At 41.5% G+C, this 22,131-nt stretch overlaps 1 protein-coding gene across 1 annotated transcript; it reads right to left on the bottom strand.

Annotated features, from left to right (window-relative positions):
* Window positions 1-1,149: 1,149 nt before the first annotated feature.
* On the bottom strand, window positions 1,150-21,306 carry LOC139335944 (olfactory receptor 52E8-like). The gene is made up of 3 exons (XM_070969727.1): window positions 21,248-21,306; window positions 9,189-9,214; window positions 1,150-2,090 (listed from the first exon to the last, which is right to left on the bottom strand). The coding sequence occupies exons 1-3, from the start codon at window positions 21,304-21,306 to the stop codon at window positions 1,150-1,152; spliced, it is 1,026 nt and encodes a 341-aa protein (XP_070825828.1).
* Between the last annotated feature and the right edge of the window lie 825 nt (window positions 21,307-22,131).

Genomic DNA, 22,131 nt, shown 5'->3' with positions numbered 1-22,131 from the left:
TTTGTGTGATAGCAAAACAGGTTCTAAAGATGTGCAGGGTGTTTTTATCTTATCAGACACAGTTTCCACATTATGCTGATATATCTGAATATGTCTCGCTTGCTAAAATCCCTCATGTGTGCATCATAAGACAGCTCAGGTGGCTTGATCTGACTTCAGGTACAATGACATGGAACAACTTTTCTTTCTAAATATTGTTTGTTAATTTTAACCATCCATCCATTTTCTATGCCGCTTATCCCTTTCGGGGTCGCGGGGGGGGCGGAGCCTATCTCAGCTGTCAACGGCGAGAAGCGGGGTACACCCTGGACTGGTCGCCAGCCGATCGCAGGGCACATACACACAACCATTCACACTCACACTCACACCTAGAATTTAGAGTCACCAATCAACCTAATGAGCATGTTGGTCTGTGGGAGGAAGCTGGAGTGCCCGGAGAGAACCCACGCATGCACGGGAAGAACATGCACTACCTGCTGCGCCACCATGCGGCCCTAATTTTAACCAGGCTCATGGAAATATATCAACATGTGAAAGAAACATGCAGTAAACATCTTTTTGGCATGTTACAGTTTTGTTTAATTTGAATGCCACATCAGGTCAATTTCTCACATTCATTTTTTAGAGAGCATCCATCCATCCATCCATTTTCTATACCGCCTATCCCTTTCGGGGTTGCGGGGGGCTGTCAACAGGCAAGAGGCGGGGTACACCCTGGACCGGTCGCCAGTCGATCGCAGGGCAACACACAAGACAAACAACCATTCACACTCACACCTAAGGTGATTTTAGAGTCACCAATTAACCTAATGAGCATGTTTTTGGTCTGTGGGAGGAAGCCGGAGTACCCGGCGAGAACCCACGCGTGCACAGGAAGAACATGCAAACTTCACACAGAAAGGCCCTGTCTAGGGATCGAACCAGCGACCTTCTTGCTGTGAGGCACGTGCACTACCTGCTGCATCATCGTGCCGCCTCTTAGAGAGCAGACAACGCAAACAACTGCATTTAAATTCATTGAGCAGAACTCCAACATGCGTACATTCACAAAAAATGAAGCACAAGCTTGCAATCTCAATTACTCTAGAATGGAAGTGCTTTTTCATTTGATATGCAGAGATAATGGTACATATCCTGACAGTATATGCATTACTTTGAAGCTTGCTTCATTCCAACTTTAGCATTTGTCAGTCTCTTCATCAAAATATCTTTGATATCCTTGGTTTTGAAGCAATATATGATTGGATTAACAGCACAAGGAAGAAGACTGTACAGTAAAATCAATAAAATGCGGATGTCCAGACTGAAAGAAAATCCCACGGCATGAGCCAGATAAACAAAACACCTCGGCAAGTAGTACAGGCAAGAAATTAATAATTGAGGTGTGCAAGTTGATAAGGTTTTGTATCGTCCCTCAATGTTTCGCATTCTCAAAACTATTGCAAAGATGGAAATATAGGAAAAAATGACAAATGAAAGTGGAAGCAAGAGGCTGAACATCGCAAAACCAACAGCAACAGCCTGAACAAATTTGACACTTTCACCACATGCCAGGTTCGTGATTGAAATGTGGTCACAATAACACTGCACAATGATGTTAGAATTACAATAAGGCAAGGTTTGAGCGTGATATACAATACCCATCATCCTGAGAAATGTCCCAATCCACGACAACCCGCAAGCTATAGAAATGTTATTGTTTGTAATCAGAACGGGATATTTTAAAGGAAGAAAAACTGCAATGAAACGATCAAGTGACATTACCAACAGAAGGAGAGAATGAATAGCTCCCAAGGAATGAACAAAATACATCTGAGTGAAGCAGGCAGCAAAAGAAATCATCTTGTTATCCCACCAATACCTGGATATCATTTTCGGTAAGGTCACTGTCCCAAACAACAAATCATTCATTGCCAAATGACAGAAGATCAGATATGTTGGCTTGTAAAGACACCTCTCAAGCCCAACAAAAACTAAAATAAAAAAGTTTCCAGCAAGGATGAATAAGTAGGTGAAGAAAAGAAGTGCAGACGCAGGTCCATAATATGCTGGATGAAGTCCTGGGAATCCAATTATCATGAAGTCTTTGACTGTTGTTATGTTCGTGTAAAACATAATTTATGTATTAAAATGCAAGAAAATGCTGTGGAAATAGAAATGTGCAAGACTGTAATTGGTCCATCATCAATTATCACAGGCTGTCTTTAGGATCTACCTGTTTTCTAAGTGTCATTTTTTTTTATTTCGAGAGTTTAGAGGCAAATCGCAACCCTGACAATAAAGGTCACACTGCACTTCAAACCAAACTGAATTCTGCGCAGCATCTTATATACGCTGCTTAGAGAATGACAGCATGAGGGAGTTGGGTGGGATCATTTGCGTGCACGATGCAGAACTTACCCCATTCTGCTCATTAACAGGCCTGCTTTGGCAATAATTGATAAAGAAAAACTGAGAATGTGGATGATGGAATTTTTAAGAACAAGAGGATGTGGGAGAGGATGGCAGACAGCCGAATAAAAAGCTATTAGGAAGACAAAAAAAGAATTGGAACATTAATGCTGAGTAATTCTTAGAATAAAATATATAATGTGATTTATATGTGATATACAGTATGTGTGTGTGTGTGTGTGTGTGTGTGTGTGTGTGTGTGTGTGTGTGTGTGTGTGTGTGTGTGTGTGTGTGTGTGTAAAACATAGTAATTAACAATGAACTGATTGGTCAGATGGGAAATAATGCATATTCTATGCAAAGTACACTCACCTAATGATGGCTAATTGGAAAAACCATTAATTTAATTGTTCTAATGGATTAAAAATCCTACAGGAGTAAAAGCCCCAGTGAGTTCCTAGACTGATGGTGGGGCAGGAATGTTAATATCCCCTCAGTTTTCATGTGGTTGGGTTTTATCTGTTTGTTTGTGTTTTCTTGCGCAATGACAGAAGGACACTGACTGTGCTTCTTCAGATGTGGCTCATAAACTTTATTACTCTCTCCCAAAAATAAGAAATACAATGATTCATTTGGGCTTACATTCATACAAACATACACACAGGAACTTCAGAGCCAAACAGTGTTTGGCTCCATGAACAAGAATGTATGGTGACCAGTGAGGTTTCAGGCCTCATGTTTCGCTGCCTTCCAGGCTACTCGTCCTGCTGCTCTCACAGATTTCACTTCTTCCTGGCGTCAAGACATCAACAATTCATGTGTAAATAGCAAGTTAAAAGGTTCATGTTAACAAAAATAATAAAAATAACCAAAATAATGGCTTCAGTTGAAGATATATGTGTTTGGAATATGTAAGAAAAACAAGCAATTCTGGGGTAAACAACATTGCATAAGAGTGTTTTGAGATGAGAATTCACAAAGGTAAAAGACACACACACAGGCCAGGACTCACACATGCACACTTTAATCACACACTTGAGACCATTATTGACACGAGACACTAATTAGCTTCCTCTTGGAACTCATTTGTGTTGTTGCCTCTGAGTGTCACTCTGCCTCCAAGACAAAACTTTCTGACAGTAACTTGTTACCCTGAACACAACATCAATAGACGAATACACGCAGGATCAAAAGTGGCAGCAGTCACTGCTTTCTTCCTGTGTCTGCGTGGCTGTCCCCTGTGTGCTCTGTGTCCAGAAACCTTCATTTCCTGTTAATGTGAACGTGGTTGTCTGTGGTTATCCCTGTGATTGACCCGTCAAGGGTGTAGGATAGACTGAGTATAGTTGAGACGTGTACAGTTGAAACACCCTTAATATCTTGCCTGCACTGCAAGGCTGAGCCACCATTTTTACTCAGCACATGCAAATTAGCATCCTCTTTGTTGGTGGGAAATTTGAAGAGTGTTAGCATCTCCAGTCTGAAGATATCAGCAAAAGTCTTTTTACGAAGGAAAGAATTTCACTTTACCATGCCCCTTCCACAATGAATAGATTTTTATCCTTTTGTGACCATCAAACATAACTTACATCATTGCAAACATTATTGTGTGCTCTAAAAGCTCACATATTTCATGCTAACCTAGCATGTTAGGTCACTGCACAATCTAGAGAAATACACAAAGTGGTTAGCGGGGCAAAGTTGAGACACAATGTCTCAACTGTACCCGTGATAGAGTTCTCTTACATCATATGCTGTTAAGTTGTGCAGTGTAACGATAACATGTTATAAGTCATAATAAGAGCACAAACAAATCAACAAATGAAATGAAAATAAAATTTAATATTTGTGATACTTGAACAGTGTTATATTAATGGATATCTTTTTAACCATGAATAATATAAGAATAATTTAGTGTGTGGTGTAATAGGCAAGGTGGTAGAACGGGCACAGTTGATACAGCCTTTATGGGATGTGTAGCCTAGCCTACTTTAGAGTTTAGAAATAAAAAGACTTGCAGTGTGTGCGTGTTAGCTATGTTGTGTAGCCTAGTATGGACTTTTTGTTTATGTTTGTATTCTTGTGCTATACCTATTGCAGGATGCCCTGCTTCAGAGCTAGGACCACAAATAGGAGAGTGCCAGCACAGGTCTTGGAGAGGACCTCAGAAGTGGTGCAGGAAGGGAGGTCAGTTCGGAGTGGAGCTAAGGAATTTTGCATTCCTGTTCACTTGCGTGATATGTCAAAAGGAAGATAGCATTGGCTGAACAGGGCTCAAGCATGTTGCCCTCAGTATGGTACAGGAGTTGCAATGCAGTTTTTACTGCTGAACAGGAGCTCAGCCTGGTAGCCTATGCAGCAGCCTTATACTACGGGCTACCCCCAAAAGAGGTAGGAATGCACTAAAAACACCTATAGGGTGAGACCAGGTCAAATACAATGACAGATAAGCCAGTATCATAATACATAACAGATGTTTTGTTGCACATCAATTTTCTGTAAATGCATTTTTAAATAGCTTTTAATTTTAAATCATGAGATTATTCAGTTGTAACATGAAACATATTAGACTAGTTCAATGCAAGTGCATTATCAAAGTTTTTTTTTTAATTATTATTGTTTCAGGTTCGCAAATTGGCCTTTGAATTGGCAGCTTTCTACAGGTTGCCTTGTCCTCCACACTGGGCAGAAAATGGCATGGCAGTGGCAAGTTGGTTTACCAACTTCATGTGGAGATCTCCACCGAAATGCTAATTTCAATGAGTTGAATGTGGCAACCTTCTTTGATAAGCTAGCCTCATTCTACAAGAAGCACAACTTTGAGGCCAAAGATGTTTGGAATGTTGATGAGACGGGGGTCATGACTGTCCAGAAACCTGGTTTACTTGTCACCATGAAGGGAGTGAGAAGAGTGGCAGCAGTGACATCAGCTGAGAGAGGGGTCCTGGTTACGATGGCATTGGCAGGAAATGCTCTTGGCAACATCACCCCCCCCCCCCCCCCCCATTTTGTCTTTACCCGGAAGAAGTACCTGCCACATTTTATCCGTGGTGGTCCTGAGGGGTCAATAGGCACAGCCAATGGCAGCGGATGGATGCAGGAGCCATCATGCCAGGCCAGCTCAAGAGAGGAAGGTCCTGCTTCTGTTGGACAACCACTCCTCCCACATTTCAATCGAAGCCATCAACTTCTGCCGGGAAAACGGTGTGGTGATGTTGTCCTTTCCACCACACTGCACGCATCATTTACAACCTCTGGACAAGGCTGTCTATGGGCCACTTAAGAAGCACTTCAACAGCAAGATAGACAAGTGGCACCGAGAGCATCCAGGAGAAACGGTGACCATCTACAACCTTCCACAGTTGCTGAACAACATCTTGCTCCTGGCAGCGTCAACCCTGAATGTAAAAAAGGGCTTCTCAAGCACTGGCATCTGGCCATACAAAGCAGACATTTTCAAGAAAGATGATTTTCTCCCTGCATCAGTCACTGACAGGCCCCTTCCAGAAGCATCTCTCCCTGAGCCGTCCACTGCCGCCCCCACAACATCTGGGCCATCTGCTGCTGCCCTCACAGCAGCCGGACCATGCATGGTCAACCTCAGTCCATCTGAGCTGCTCTCTGCCTCCCTCACAACAGCCAGACCATCCATGGTCAACCTCAGTCCACCTGAGCTGCCCTCTGCCTCCCTCACATCAGCTGGACCACTGTCCACTGCTCTTCCTAGGCCTGTCATAACCGTAAACTCTGAGGGTGTTCAAGAAGTGACCCTCACATTAGTTGGTGTTCCTCTGTCTCTTCAAGAGGAGGAAATTATCACCACTGAAGTAAGAAAAATGTATTTTACTTATACTATATTGCTTGTCCAATTCTGAAAGTTAAATATTCATATGTGTGTGTTTTCCTGTTCACCAGGAGTCTGTTCCAGACTTTTCTCCTGAAATAGTCAGGCCTCACCCGAAAGCTGGCCCCAGAAAGGTCAATCGTCAGCAGCGGAGGAAAAGGATCAGCACCATTCTCACAGATACCCCTGAAAAGAAGGCCCTTGAAGAGGAGAAGAAAGAGTCCTCCTTGAAGGTGAAAAGAAAGATCCTGGCAGAAAAGAAGGAAGGAGGGAAAAAGAAGAAGAGCGCAGAAGACACCCAGTGCCGGGTGTGCAAGGAATGGTTTTCAAGGTCAAAACCAGGAGAGCAAAGGGTGTTGTGTTCCAGATGTGGCATGTGGTCTCATGTAGAGTGCACATCTGGCAACCAAAGTTACATATGCCATCACTGTGATGAGTGAATTAATGATGATGTTTTTTCGTTGTTGTTTGTTGTTTAGTTTTGTATTATTGCTTGTTTACAATAATATTCCATTGTTTTTAATTTCAATGAAGAGGAATTAATTTATATTGAATTATCTTGTCAAATTGTCTTTTTTTTTTTTTTTATTGCATTTACAATTGATGTTCAGTCATCATCAATGGATTTCAATAGGTGTCTGAACAAAAATAAACAAATAATAAATGATAATCATCAATAATAACTTATTATAAAAACAAATTAAACAGCATATGAAAATTCATTTATTTTCAGTGCAGAGCTTTTGTGCAATATCTGTTCAAAAATGGAGAAGCAAAAAGTGTCTCAACTATACTCAGTCTACCCTACCCCACTACCAGCTCAGAGTATGCTGGGAAAGGCTCCAAACAGGACCAGAGGATGAGCTGGAGAAGTGAGTTAAGTTAGAGAAAAGTGTTTTTTATGCATTTGCTGGCCAAAAAACCATGAGCTCAAGCTTTCCTGATATAAGATAACAATACCAAGAGTCTACAGACACACTAGTGGTTCATCATCCGCATGCTAACATGCTAACATGATCAAATGACTGTTTATATCATTTGGCCTTGACACAAAAAATGCCATACATCTTATAATCCAGTCAGATGCTAGTAGAGTTCAAAACTGACAAAACATAGCTAATTGTAGAAACAGCATGCAGTCATTACGGAGCACTCTCAGTGACTTCATGACAGAACTGAAACAAGTTTGACAATTGTAAGATATGAGGATGGAAATGTAAATTCACACACATACAACTATTTAGACTTTTACTCACATCTAAATGTGACTTGTTTGCAATAAATTCAGCCAGAGATAGGCTGACTTTATGAGGCTTCAGCAAGGAACAACCATGTTTGACGTAATTCGAACACTTTTTGGAAATATATCCAGACATACAGTACCAGCACCTCTGGGAACTCCTTCAACACTGTCGGAAAACCACTCCTGGTGACTACCTCATGAAGCTGATTGAGAGGCCAAGGCCAAGAGTGCGCAAAGCTGTCATCAAAGCAAATGGTGGCTACTTTGAAAAAGCTAAAATATAAAACATATTCTGGTTTGTTTAACACTTTTTTGTTCACTACATCATTCCATATGTGTTCCTTCATAGTCTGGATGCATGTTATGGAAGAGTGGAGTTTAGGCCTGAGGCCTGTGCTCTGTAAGCAGCTCTGTTTTTGGAGCACATGGGTGAGCGCTCGGTTGTAGCGGTGACATCTCACTTGAACTCTCCTGCCATTTCATTCCTCACAGTGTGTCTCACAGAGTCTGAGTATCTTGGGATTTTGGCATTCAAACTTTAATTACTCTGTATGAACATGATAATCACAGATCGAGCTGCAATGCTCAGAGTGACCAGGCTCATTATCCAATGTGATTGGACGATGGGTCCGCCCAGTGAAATGTGTCTGTCCTGGTGAGTCTTAAAACCCTATATCCTGAACACTGTCTGCTGAACTCCAGCGTTGGCTGTAGTGAGCGCTGTGTGACGGAGCTCAGATGTTTTTGTAACTGTTACTGTCAGTTAAGCTCGACAATATGCTGAATGATCTTTGTATTAAGAGGAGCTTCTTTTGTTGCTCAACTTCTTTTTTGAGTTTTTCCATCTTGACATTTTGTTGAATATGCCTTTACAGAATGCTTCAATCAAAGTAACAGCATTTATTATTGGTGGTTTTGACACAACCAAAAGGCCTATGGTAGTAGGTGGGGCTATACTGATTGCCTATGTTCTTGCCATTTTTGCCAATATTGTAAACATCCTCTTCATTATTTATGACAAGAGATTACACAAACCCATGTATCTTCTGATTTGTAACCTGGCTCTTGTTGATATACTGTACACCTCCAGTGCCACTCCAACAATGATTGGGGTTCTGCTTGCTGGTGTTAAGACTGTATCCTATGTGCCGTGCATAATTCAGATGTTTGTTTTGAATTTGGGGGGATTGATGGAGATGTTTGCATTAGTAGTTATGGCGTTTGATAGACTGGTTGCGATTAGCTATCCTTTTCAGTACCACAGTTATCTGACAAACGTGCGCACTCTTGGCCTCACATGTGTCCTGTGGATTGCGGCCTGTTGTTTTGTGTCTGTTGTGCCTGCGACTGTGCTTCCTCTCCCTCACTGCCACACCACGCTCAAGTACACTTTCTGTGACTACGCTGCCATCATAAGAACTGGCTGTTTTGATCCCAGCTACTACTTCAATTTGGCTGCCATCCTTTCATTCCTTCTTTCATTTTTCACTTTCACTTTTATTAGCCTGTCATATGTCATCATCATATTTTTTGTGAAATTATCCTCAAATGATGACAGAAGAAAAATGGGCAGCACCTGTTTGAGTCACCTGATTGTGGTTGTGTGTTATTACTTACCCTTATTTATCCGCATCGTATTGACCAGGTTAGGTGTAGCATTAACTACTGAGGAACGTCATGGCTTAATGATCGGCGCCGTCCTCGGCCCACCTCTTGTAAATCCTTTTGTGTACTGTCTCAGGACAAAAGAAATTAAATATAAGATCTTTAACAGATTCAAAAGAGTTGGGGCATCCCAGTAGATTGCTGTGAATTGTGAATTCACTTTCTATTAAGCACTGCATCCTTTAATGGTCTAAATATTATACTAAAAATGATGGAAAACATTCATCAATGCATTTTCCAAACTATTTGCTTGTTACCTCTTTTCATATCAATAAATTATCAGACATTAAGACATTGACATATAAAATGCTTTATCATCATTGGACAACAGATGCCTGTCTCAGGTACATATCAGCATATCAGAGCTGCTATTTTACAACATCAGCCTTGAGTGGCCTTGTATCAGGATTAACTTAGTATCACATTATTAGCTTTCTTTAGGATTTGAAGACATGTTTTGACATTATTTTTAAAAAATGTTTTATTTCTTGAATGATGTCTGGAAAACCAGCTTCTGCCCCTTGTACAGACACAAATCAGCTGCATCTTGTATCTGAAACAGAATACATTGTTTTTACTGATAGGACACATGCTGATAATGTTAGAAAACTACTGCCAGTTGACACAAATAGAAAAGATAATGTTGGAAATACTGTGATATATATATTATGATAGAGATAATGCTGATGTTACACATGTTACTGTACTTTGTCCTGTGTTATAAGTGTGTGAATGAAAGCAAAGACGGAGCAAACGCTGACGCTCACATGTTTTCATACTGGTGATAATAATGTATAGTCAGTAAAAATGACTGAAGCTCAAATTAATTAGACTCTTGGACTCTTTATTCCTCATTCTTTCCCCCAAACTGAACCGAACTCATAAAACCTTTGTTACAAAAATGCCTGCTTTGTTGTGAGTTCTACATCTAATTACTGATAAGGAGCAGCTGGGATGTCAGGCAGCAGATGAGAGCCGATGAATCGATCAGTCACAGGTGTGCAACACACTGAGCTCACTGAGGATACCTGGTGACAAGTGACAAATGGCAGGCTCAGCCTACGTTTACATGTAGCAGGGTATTTTGGAAAACGGATATTTTGGCCCTTCCGTTTTCAAAAATAACATCGTGCACACAATGTGGTTTTCAGAAATGTTGTCGTTTATATGAACCCGCATACGCCGTCGAGCGCATCATAACTATGCCAAACCTATGGGCAAGAGTGTAAACATAGGTCGCTCACATGACATTAAGTATTTTCATTCGCGTGTTGTGACGCTTCGGAACCTAAAATGCCGACACATATCCGGCATTTTCGGAAATCTCCACTTTGGCCAGAGTTTTTAAAAATGATCATTTTGCGTAAAAAAAACTCTGTTTGCGTGTAAATGAGAGGCCAAACCGTATGAAAACATATGCGCTTTCCCTAAGTGTAAACGTAGCCTCAGAAACACAGCAACAGCATGGGAGGAGCTCAGGAGAGGAAAGGGAAGAGGAGGATAGAAATCGAAATTACAAACAGTTACACTTAGTATTTCTGTCTGTGCAAAAACACATATATACATATATACAGTTTTCATATCATCCGTATATTTCTATGCATCAAAATAAGCAGCACACTGCATGGGCCTGCGAGTGAAAAGGAAACTTTGTCAGCAGGTCTGTGAAGGTTTGAGGTTCATAATCAAGCAAAAGCACGAATACTACACAGTGAAAATACTCTGTTACAAGTAAAAGTCCTGCATTGTAAACATTACTGAACAAAAGCATGCAACTACAATCAGAAACATGTATTTAAAGTATTAAAGGTGAAATTACTCAATGCAGAAAAATGGCCCCTGTGACTGTCATACTACTGTATATTTTATCATTAGATTATTATTGCATTGATGCAAAAGCAGGACTTTACTCTACTAGTTGTTTGGGGTGGACCTCATTTTGAACTGTTTCAGACTACAACTAATGGTTATTGTCATTTTGGATTAATCTTCTAATTATTTTCTCAAGTAATCAATTGATTGTTTGGCTTGTAAAAATTCTGAAAAAAGTCAAAAATGCTCTCAATTAGTTTATTTTGTCAAACCAATACTACAAAATTCAAAAATGTTAAACATAGATTAAATTCAGTAAAATAATTAAAAGGACAAGCACCAAATCCTCACATTTTGCATGAAAGATGACTATAATTGTCCCAACAGTCAGTTTTCTGTCAATCCACTAATAATTTCAACTGAACTTGTATACTGTTAGGTAGTTTAATATAAAACTATATCATAATTTATTGGATGTTACTTGTTTTCTATGCATCACTCTTAATTTGTAATTAGTGTCTAAAGCACTACATACTTGTAGTGGAGTAAAAAGAGAAATAAAAAGCTATTAGGAAGAGAATATGAATTCAGTGTTCTGTGAGTGGAACAGTAATTCTAAGAGCCATTTGACAATTGGAAGAACCATTAATTTAATTGTGCTAATGGATTAAAAATCCTACAGGAGTAAAAGCCCCAGTGAGTTCCTAGACTGATGGTGGGGCAGGAGTGTTAATATCCCCAGTGTTTCATGGTGGTCTCTCTTCATTGTCTTTCCTGTATGGCGGTGCTGAGAGCTCAATGCCCTGCAACTTAAGAAACCACATTTTGTAGTGTTTCTGTGTTTGCTCGTATGCTGTAGGTGAGGATGTTTTCTTCATGTGGCTGTGTTTTAATTGTTTGCTTGTGTTTTCTTGCACAATGACAGAAGGACACTGACTGTGCTTCTTCAGATGTGGCTCATAAACTTTATTACTCTCTCCCAAAAATAAGAAATGACATTACATACAAACATACACTCAATCAATGGGAAAATTATTTTGATAATCAGAGTAATCGCTGTTGACCTGTGACCTCCATTTTTAATGTGGAAGACCCAGGAACTTCAGAGCCAAACAGTGTTTGGCTCCATGAACAAGAATGTATGGTGACCAGTGAGGTTTCAGGCCTCATGTATCGCTGCCTTCCAGGCTACTCGTCCTGTCTTGTCACAAATTTCACTTCTTCCTGGCGTCAAGACATCAACAATTCATGTGTAAATAGCAAATTAAAAGGTTCATGTTAACAAAAATAATAAAAATAACCAAAATAATGGCTTCAGTTGAAGATATATGTGTTTGGAATATGTAAGAAAAACAAGCAATTCTGGGGTAAACAGCATTGCGTAAGAGTGTTTTGAGATGAGAATTCACAAAGGTAAAAGACACACACACAGGCCAGGACTCACACATGCACACTTTAATCACACACTTGAGACCATTATTGACACGAGACACTAATTAGCTTCCTCTTGGAACTCATTTGTGCTGTTGCCTCTGAGTGTCATCGGCCTCAAAGAAACATGTCACTCTGCCTTTAAGACAAAACTTTCTGACAGTAACTTGTTACCCTGAACACAACATCAATAGACGAATACGCGCAGGATCAAAAGTGGCAACAGTCACTGCTTTCTTCCTGCGTCTGCGTGGCTGTCCCCTGTGTGCTCTGTGTCCAGAAACCTTCATTTCCTGTTAATGTGAACGTGGTTGTCTGTGGTTATCCCTGTGATTGACCCGTTAAGGGTGTACCCCATCACCAGCTCAGAGTATGCTGGGAAAGCTCCAAACAGGATCAGAGGATGAGTTGGAGAAGTTAGAGAAAGGAGTTTTTTATGCATTTGCTGGTCAAAAAACCATGAGCTCAAGCTTTCCTGATATAAGATAAAAAGACAATGGGCTCTATTTTCGATTACGCCGCCGGCGCGGCGCAGGATGCGCATCTCACGCAGTGGTATTTTCGTGCAGCGCAGGCAGGCGCACGGCGCACTTAGTATTTTGGTAAACCGAGGTGCACAGAGGTGCGCCAGGATGGGCATTGCGGCGCACTAGGGGGAGGTGTCGGCATAATCAGCCACCGGATTTGGATTTTTGTTCCATTTCGGTCCACGCCGGCGACGTAAAAGTGCGCTGAAAGCTCGCCACCCCAGACCTGGTCAACTCTGTGCACCAGCAGTGCACCGCTGGGCAAGTGATTTTCGTCAACCTGCAGAGTCGTGCGCTCACGTCAACAATACCTCACAGGCAGGTTTCCACAGTGTCTGGCATTTCACTGCGATCAATAATTAGCAACAGCCACGATTCAATGCAACTATCTGAGTCAGCACATACAGTCAGACCTATATTTATATATTTTGATCAGTATCTCATCTGACCACATCACAAGCGCATTCGGTACGCGTAATGGTCACTCAACCTGACCGAATGTACGCAGGAGAAACAGGGATGTTTGGTGATCTGTGACTCAAATTGCCTGGTGACAAACGTGTATGCCACTTTCCCCAGGTCGGCACATGACTCGTTCATCCTGGCCAATCTTAGCATCCATACAGACTTTCAGGGGGACACCCCTCTGGACGGGTGGCTGCTAGGTGATAACGGCTATCAACTGAAAACGTGGTTGATGACGCCATATATCACACCTTCAACAAGACGGCAGTGCGGTTTTAACGGTGCTTTCAGCAGTGCTCGGTCAGTCATCGAACGCACACTGCGATCAATAATTAGCAACAGCCACGATTCAATGCAACTATCTGAGTCAGCACATACAGTCAGACCTAAATTTATATATTTTGATCAGCATCTCATCTGACCACATTGCAGGCGCGTTCGGCACACGTAATGGTCACTCACCCTGACCGAATGTACACAGGTGAAACAGGGATGCGAACTAATCAATTAACGTCACTGTGCCAACCAGAAACAGCCGTGGCATCGATCTCAGAGCACTCGAGAGACAGAGAGAGACAGACACATGGAAAAAACGTAAGTGATGATTGTTGTCCGCTATTACCCACGTCATTTCATGGAGGAGGGGGCCGAGGAGTTACCATCTAAGGACCTCATATTTAGACATGAGTTACGTCAGTGTCCTTCTGGGAGAAGTTCGGGCGTCGGACACTTCCTGCACGGGCTCAGTCATCCTCGAAACTTGCCATGTGCCTCCCCAGAAATGTTTTTAAAGGTGAGGCGAGGAGCTGGTGTGATTGGTGAAGATTTGCCTCGGCTGTGTCAAACCCACTCCACGCCTTCTCCCCTCACACATGCATCTAAAGTGCGCCGGCGGCACAGTGCACGAAAATACCAAAGTCTGCGGCACCACGCCCCATCGGCGACGCACACCTGACTTTGCACCGCGCCTGCGGCCGAATCGAAAATAGAGCCCCAGGACTCTACAGACACACCGTTGGTTCATCATCCGCATGCTAACATGCTAACATGATCAAATGACTGTTTATATCATTTGGTCTTGACATAAAAAATGCCATACATCTTATAATCCAGTCAGATGCTAGTAGAGTTCAAAACTGACAAAACATAGCTAATTGTAGAAACAGCATGCAGTCATTACGGAGCACTCTCAGTGACTTCATGACAGAACTGAAACAAGTTTGACAATTGTAAGATATGAGGATGGAAATGTAAATTCACACACATACAACTATTTAGACTTTTACTCACATCTAAATGTGACTTGTTTGCAATAAATTCAGCCAGAGATAGGCTGACTTTATGAGGCTTCAGCAAGGAACAACCATGTTTGACGTAATTCGAACACTTTTTGGAAATTTATCCAGACATACAGTACCAGCACCTCTGGGAACTCCTTCAACACTGTCGGAAAACCACTCCTGGTGACTACCTCATGAAGCTGATTGAGAGGCCAAGGCCAAGAGTGCGCAAAGCTGTCATCAAAGCAAATGGTGGCTACTTTGAAAAAGCTAAAATATAAAACATATTCTGGTTTGTTTAACACTTTTTTGTTCACTACATCATTCCATATGTGTTCCTTCATAGTCTGGATGCATGTTATGGAAGAGTGGAGTTTAGGCCTGAGGCCTGTGCTCTGTAAGCAGCTCTGTTTTTGGAGCACATGGGTGAGCGCTCGGTTGTAGCGGTGACATCTCACTTGAACTCTCCTGCCATTTCATTCCTCACAGTGTGTCTCACAGAGTCTGAGTATCTTGGGATTTTGGCATTCAAACTTTAATTACTCTGTATGAACATGATAATCACAGATCGAGCTGCAATGCTCAGAGTGACCAGGCTCATTATCCAATGTGATTGGACGATGGGTCCGCCCAGTGAAATGTGTCTGTCCTGGTGAGTCTTAAAACCCTATATCCTGAACACTGTCTGCTGAACTCCAGCGTTGGCTGTAGTGAACGCTGTGTGACAGAGCTCAGATGTTTTTCTAACTGTTACTGTCAGTTAAGCTCGACGATATGCTGAATGATCTTTGCATTAAGAGGAGCTTTTTTTGTTGCTCAACTTCTTTTTTGAGTTTTTCCATCTTGACATTTTGTTGAATATGCCTTTACAGAATGCTTCAATCAAAGTAACAGCATTTATTATTGGTGGTTTTGACACAACCAAAAGGCCTATGGTAGTAGGTGGGGCTATACTGATTGCCTATGTTCTTGCCATTTTTGCCAATATTGTAAACATCCTCTTCATTATTTATGACAAGAGATTACACAAACCCATGTATCTTCTGATTTGTAACCTGGCTCTTGTTGATATACTGTACACCTCCAGTGCCAGTCCAACAATGATTGGGGTTCTGCTTGCTGGTGTTAAGACTGTATCCTATGTGCCGTGCATAATTCAGATGTTTGTTTTGAATTTGGGGGGATTGATGGAGATGTTTGCATTAGTAGTTATGGCGTTTGATAGACTGGTTGCGATTAGCTATCCTTTTCAGTACCACAGTTATCTGACAAACGTGCGCACTCTTGGCCTCACATGTGTCCTGTGGATTGTGGCCTGCTGTCTTGTGTCTGTCATGTCTGCGACTGTGCTTCCTCTCCCTCACTGCCACACCACGCTCAAGTACACTTTCTGTGACTACGCTGCCATCATAAGAACTGGCTGTTTTGATCCCAGCTACTACTTCCATTTGGCTGCCGTCATTTTATTCCTTCTTTCATTTTTCACTTTCACTTTTATTAGCCTGTCATATGTCCGCATCATATTTGTTGTGAAATTATCCTCAAATGATGACAGAAGAAAAATGGGCAGCACCTGTTTGAGTCACCTGATTGTGGTTGTGTGTTATTACTTACCCTTATTTATCCGCATCGTATTGACCAGGTTAGGTGTAGCATTAACTACTGAGGAACGTCATGGCTTAATGATCGGCGCCGTCCTCGGCCCACCTCTTGTAAATCCTTTTGTGTACTGTCTCAGGACAAAAGAAATTAAATATAAGATCTTTAACAGATTCAAAAGAGTTGGGGCATCCCAGTAGATTGCTGTGAATTGTGAATTCACTTTCTATTAAGCACTGCATCCTTTAATGGTCTAAATATTGTACTAAAAATGATGGAAAACATTCATCAATGCATTTTCCAAACTATTTTCTTGTTACCTCTTTTCATATCAATAAATTATCAGACATTAAGACATTGACATATAAAATGCTTTATCATCATTGGACAACAGATGCCTGTCTCAGGTACATATCAGCATATCAGAGCTGCTATTTTACAACATCAGCCTTGAGTAGCCTTGTATCAGGATTAACTTAGTATCACATTATTAGCTTTCTTTAGGATTTGAAGACATGTTTTGACATTATTTTTAAAAAATGTTTTATTTCTTGAATGATGTCTGGAAAACCAGCTTCTGCCCCTTGTACAGACACAAATCAGCTGCATCTTGTATCTGAAACAGAATACATTGTTTTTACTGATAGGACACATGCTGATAATGTTAGAAAACTACTGCCAGTTGACACAAATAGAAAAGATAATGTTGGAAATACTGTGATATATATATTATGATAGAGATAATGCTGATGTTACACATGTTACTGTACTTTGTCCTGTGTTATAAGTGTGTGAATGAAAGCAAAGACGGAGCAAACGCTGACGCTCACATGTTTTCATACTGGTGATAATAATGTATAGTCAGTAAAAATGACTGAAGCTCAAATTAATTAGACTCTTGGACTCTTTATTCCTCATTCTTTCCCCCAAACTGAACCGAACTCATAAAACCTTTGTTACAAAAATGCCTGCTTTGTTGTGAGTTCTACATCTAATTACTGATAAGGAGCAACTGGGATGTCAGGCAGCAGATGAGAGCCGATGAATCGATCAGTCACAGGTGTGCAACACACTGAGCTCACTGAGGATACCTGGTGACAAGTGACAAATGGCAGGCTCAGCCTATGTTTACATGTAGCAGGGTATTTTGGAAAACGGATATTTTGGCCCTTCCGTTTTCAAAAATAACATCGTGCACACAATGTGGTTTTCAAAAATGTTGTCGTTTACATGAACCCGCATACGCCGTCGAGCACATCATAACTATGCCAAACCTATGGGCAAGAGTGTAAACATAGGTCGCTCACATGACATTAAGTATTTTCATTCGCGTGTTGTGACGTTTCGGAACCTAAAATGCCGACACATATCCGGCATTTTCGGAAATCTCCACTTTGGCCAGAGTTTTTAAAAATGATCATTTTGCGTAAAAAAAACTCTGTTTGCGTGTAAACGAGAGGCCAAACCGTATGAAAACATATGCGCTTTCCCTAAGTGTAAACGTAGCCTCAGAAACACAGCAACAGCATGGGAGGAGCTCAGGAGAGGAAAAGGAAGAGGAGGATAGAAATTGAAATTACAAACAGTTACACTTAGTATTTCTGTCTGTGCAAAAACACATATATACATATATACAGTTTTCATATCATCCGTATATTTCTATGCATCAAAATAAGCAGCGCACTGCATGGGCCTGCAAGTGAAAAGGAAACTTTGTCAGCAGGTCTGTGAAGGTTTGAGGTTCATAATCAAGCAAAAGCACGAATACTACACAGTGAAAATACTCTGTTACAAGTAAAGGTCCTGCATTGTAAACATTACTGAACAAAAGCATGCAACTACAATCAGAAACATGTATTTAAAGTATTAAAGATGAAATTACTCAATGCAGAAAAATGGCCCCTGTGACTGTCATGCTACTGTATATTTTATCATTAGATTATTATTGCATTGATGCAAAAGCAGGACTTTACTCTAGTAGTTGTTTGGGGTGGACCTCATTTTGAACTGTTTCAGACTACAACTAATGGTTATTGTCATTTTGGATTAATCTTCTAATTATTTTCTCAAGTAATCAATTGATTGTTTGGCTTGTAAAAATTCTGAAAAAAGTCAAAAATGCTCTCAATTAGTTTATTTTGTCAAACCAATACTACAAAATTCAAAAATGTTAAACATAGATTAAATTCAGTAAAATAATTAAAAGGACAAGCACCAAATCCTCACATTTTGCATGAAAGATGACTATAATTGTCCCAACAGTCAGTTTTCTGTCAATCCACTAATAATTTCAACTGAACTTGTATACTGTTAGGTAGTTTAATATAAAACTATATCATAATTTATTGGATGTTACTTGTTTTCTATGCATCACTCTTAATTTGTAATTAGTGTCTAAAGCACTACATACTTGTAGTGGAGTAAAAAGAGAAATAAAAAGCTATTAGGAAGAGAATATGAATTCAGTGTTCTGTGAGTGGAACAGTAATTCTAAGAGCCATTTGACAATTGGAAGAACCATTAATTTAATTGTGCTAATGGATTAAAAATCCTACAGGAGTAAAAGCCCCAGTGAGTTCCTAGACTGATGGTGGGGCAGGAGTGTTAATATCCCCAGTGTTTCATGGTGGTCTCTCTTCATTGTCTTTCCTGTATGGCGGTGCTGAGAGCTCAATGCCCTGCAACTTAAGAAACCACATTTTGTAGTGTTTCTGTGTTTGCTCGTATGCTGTAGGTGAGGATGTTTTCTTCATGTGGCTGTGTTTTAATTGTTTGCTTGTGTTTTCTTGCACAATGACAGAAGGACACTGACTGTGCTTCTTCAGATGTGGCTCATAAACTTTATTACTCTCTCCCAAAAATAAGAAATTACATTACATACAAACATACACTCAATCAATGGGAAAATTATTTTGATAATCAGAGTAATCGCTGTTGACCTGTGACCTCCATTTTTAATGTGGAAGACCCAGGAACTTCAGAGCCAAACAGTGTTTGGCTCCATGAACAAGAATGTATGGTGACCAGTGAGGTTTCAGGCCTCATGTATCGCTGCCTTCCAGGCTACTCGTCCTGTCTTGTCACAAATTTCACTTCTTCCTGGCGTCAAGACATCAACAATTCATGTGTAAATAGCAAATTAAAAGGTTCATGTTAACAAAAATAATAAAAATAACCAAAATAATGGCTTCAGTTGAAGATATATGTGTTTGGAATATGTAAGAAAAACAAGCAATTCTGGGGTAAACAGCATTGCGTAAGAGTGTTTTGAGATGAGAATTCACAAAGGTAAAAGACACACACACAGGCCAGGACTCACACATGCACACTTTAATCACACACTTGAGACCATTATTGACACGAGACACTAATTAGCTTCCTCTTGGAACTCATTTGTGCTGTTGCCTCTGAGTGTCATCGGCCTCAAAGAAACATGTCACTCTGCCTCCAAGACAAAACTTTCTGACAGTAACTTGTTACCCTGAACACAACATCAATAGACGAATACACGCAGGATCAAAAGTGGCAACAGTCACTGCTTTCTTCCTGCGTCTGCGTGGCTGTCCCCTGTGTGCTCTGTGTCCAGAAACCTTCATTTCCTGTTAATGTGAACGTGGTTGTCTGTGGTTATCCCTGTGATTGACCCGTTAAGGGTGTACCCCATCACCAGCTCAGAGTATGCTGGGAAAGCTCCAAACAGGATCAGAGGATGAGTTGGAGAAGTTAGAGAAAGGAGTTTTTTATGCATTTGCTGGTCAAAAAACCATGAGCTCAAGCTTTCCTGATATAAGATAAAAAGACAATGGGCTCTATTTTCGATTACGCCGCCGGCGCGGCGCAGGATGCGCATCTCACGCAGTGGTATTTTCGTGCAGCGCAGGCAGGCGCACAGCGCACTTAGTATTTTGGTAAACCGAGGTGCACAGAGGTGCGCCAGGATGGGCATTGCGGCGCACTAGGGGGAGGTGTCGGCATAATCAGCCACCGGATTTGGATTTTTGTTCCATTTCGGTCCACGCCGGCGACGTAAAAGTGCGCTGAAAGCTCGCCACCCCAGACCTGGTCAACTCTGTGCACCAGCAGTGCACCGCTGGGCAAGTGATTTTCGTCAACCTGCAGAGTCGTGCGCTCACGTCAACAATACCTCACAGGCAGGTTTCCACAGTGTCTGGCATTTCACTGCGATCAATAATTAGCAACAGCCACGATTCAATGCAACTATCTGAGTCAGCACATACAGTCAGACCTATATTTATATATTTTGATCAGTATCTCATCTGACCACATCACAAGCGCATTCGGTACGCGTAATGGTCACTCAACCTGACCGAATGTACGCAGGAGAAACAGGGATGTTTGGTGATCTGTGACTCAAATTGCCTGGTGACAAACGTGTATGCCACTTTCCCCGGGTCGGCACATGACTCGTTCATCCTGGCCAATCTTAGCATCCATACAGACTTTCAGGGGGACATCCCTCTGGACGGGTGGCTGCTAGGTGATAACGGCTATCAACTGAAAACGTGGTTGATGACGCCATATATCACACCTTCAACAAGACGGCAGTGCGGTTTTAACGGTGTTTTCAGCAGTGCTCGGTCAGTCATCGAACGCACACTGTGATCAATAATTAGCAACAGCCACGATTCAATGCAACTATCTGAGTCAGCACATACAGTCAGACCTAAATTTATATATTTTGATCAGCATCTCATCTGACCACATCGCAGGCGCGTTCGGCACGCGTAATGGTCACTCACCCTGACCGAATGTACACAGGTGAAACAGGGATGCGAACTAATCAATTAACGTCACTGTGCCAACCAGAAACAGCCGTGGCATCGATCTCAGAGCACTCCAGAGACAGAGAGAGACAGACACATGGAAAAAACGTAAGTGATGATTGTTGTCCGCTATTACCCACGTCATTTCATGGAGGAGGGGGCCGAGGAGTTACCATCTAAGGACCTCATATTTAGACATGAGTTACGTCAGTGTCCTCCTGGGAGAAGTTCGGGCGTCGGACACTTCCTGCACGGGCTCAGTCATCCTCGAAACTTGCCATGTGCCTCCCCAGAAATGTTTTTAAAGGTGAGGCGAGGAGCTGGTGTGATTGGTGAAGATTTGACTCGGCTGTGTCAAACCCACTCCACGCCTTCTCCCCTCACACATGCATCTAAAGTGCGCCGGCGGCACAGTGCACGAAAATACCAAAGTCTGCGGCACCACGCCCCATCGGCGACGCACACCTGACTTTGCACCGCGCCTGCGGCCGAATCGAAAATAGAGCCCCAGGACTCTACAGACACACCGTTGGTTCATCATCCGCATGCTAACATGCTAACATGATCAAATGACTGTTTATATCATTTGGTCTTGACATAAAAAATGCCATACATCTTATAATCCAGTCAGATGCTAGTAGAGTTCAAAACTGACAAAACATAGCTAATTGTAGAAACAGCATGCAGTCATTACGGAGCACTCTCAGTGACTTCATGACAGAACTGAACCAAGTTTGACAATTGTAAGATATGACGATGGAAATGTAAATTCACACACATACAACTATTTAGACTTTTACTCACATCTAAATGTGACTTGTTTGCAATAAATTCAGCCAGAGATAGGCTGACTTTATGAGGCTTCAGCAAGGAACAACCATGTTTGACGTAATTCGAACACTTTTTGGAAATATATCCAGACATACAGTACCAGCACCTCTGGGAACTCCTTCAACACTGTCGGAAAACCACTCCTGGTGACTACCTCATGAAGCTGATTGAGAGGCCAAGGCCAAGAGTGCGCAAAGCTGTCATCAAAGCAAATGGTGGCTACTTTGAAAAAGCTAAAATATAAAACATATTCTGGTTT

The sequence above is a fragment of the Chaetodon trifascialis genome, chromosome 9 (assembly GCF_039877785.1).
Source record: "Chaetodon trifascialis isolate fChaTrf1 chromosome 9, fChaTrf1.hap1, whole genome shotgun sequence".
Classification (NCBI taxonomy): domain Eukaryota; kingdom Metazoa; phylum Chordata; class Actinopteri; order Chaetodontiformes; family Chaetodontidae; genus Chaetodon; species Chaetodon trifascialis.
The sequence above is the reverse complement of the archived record's forward strand: the minus strand, read 5'-3'. Positions and strand labels throughout refer to the sequence as shown.

Bases quoted from the DNA above. Each gene is read 5' to 3' on its own strand.
- LOC139335944 (XM_070969727.1), bottom strand. From the start codon at position 21,306: ATGACTGAGCCCGTGCAGGAAGTGTCCGACGCCCGAACTTCTCCCAGG. The intron at 9,215-21,247 runs GTAACTCATGTC...TTTTGTCCTGAG, and splicing joins TCTCCCAGGAGGACACTGAC to ACAGTACACAAAAGGATTTA. The intron at 2,091-9,188 runs GTGGGCCGAGGA...ACATAACAACAG, and splicing joins CACAAAAGGATTTACAAGAG to TCAAAGACTTCATGATAATT.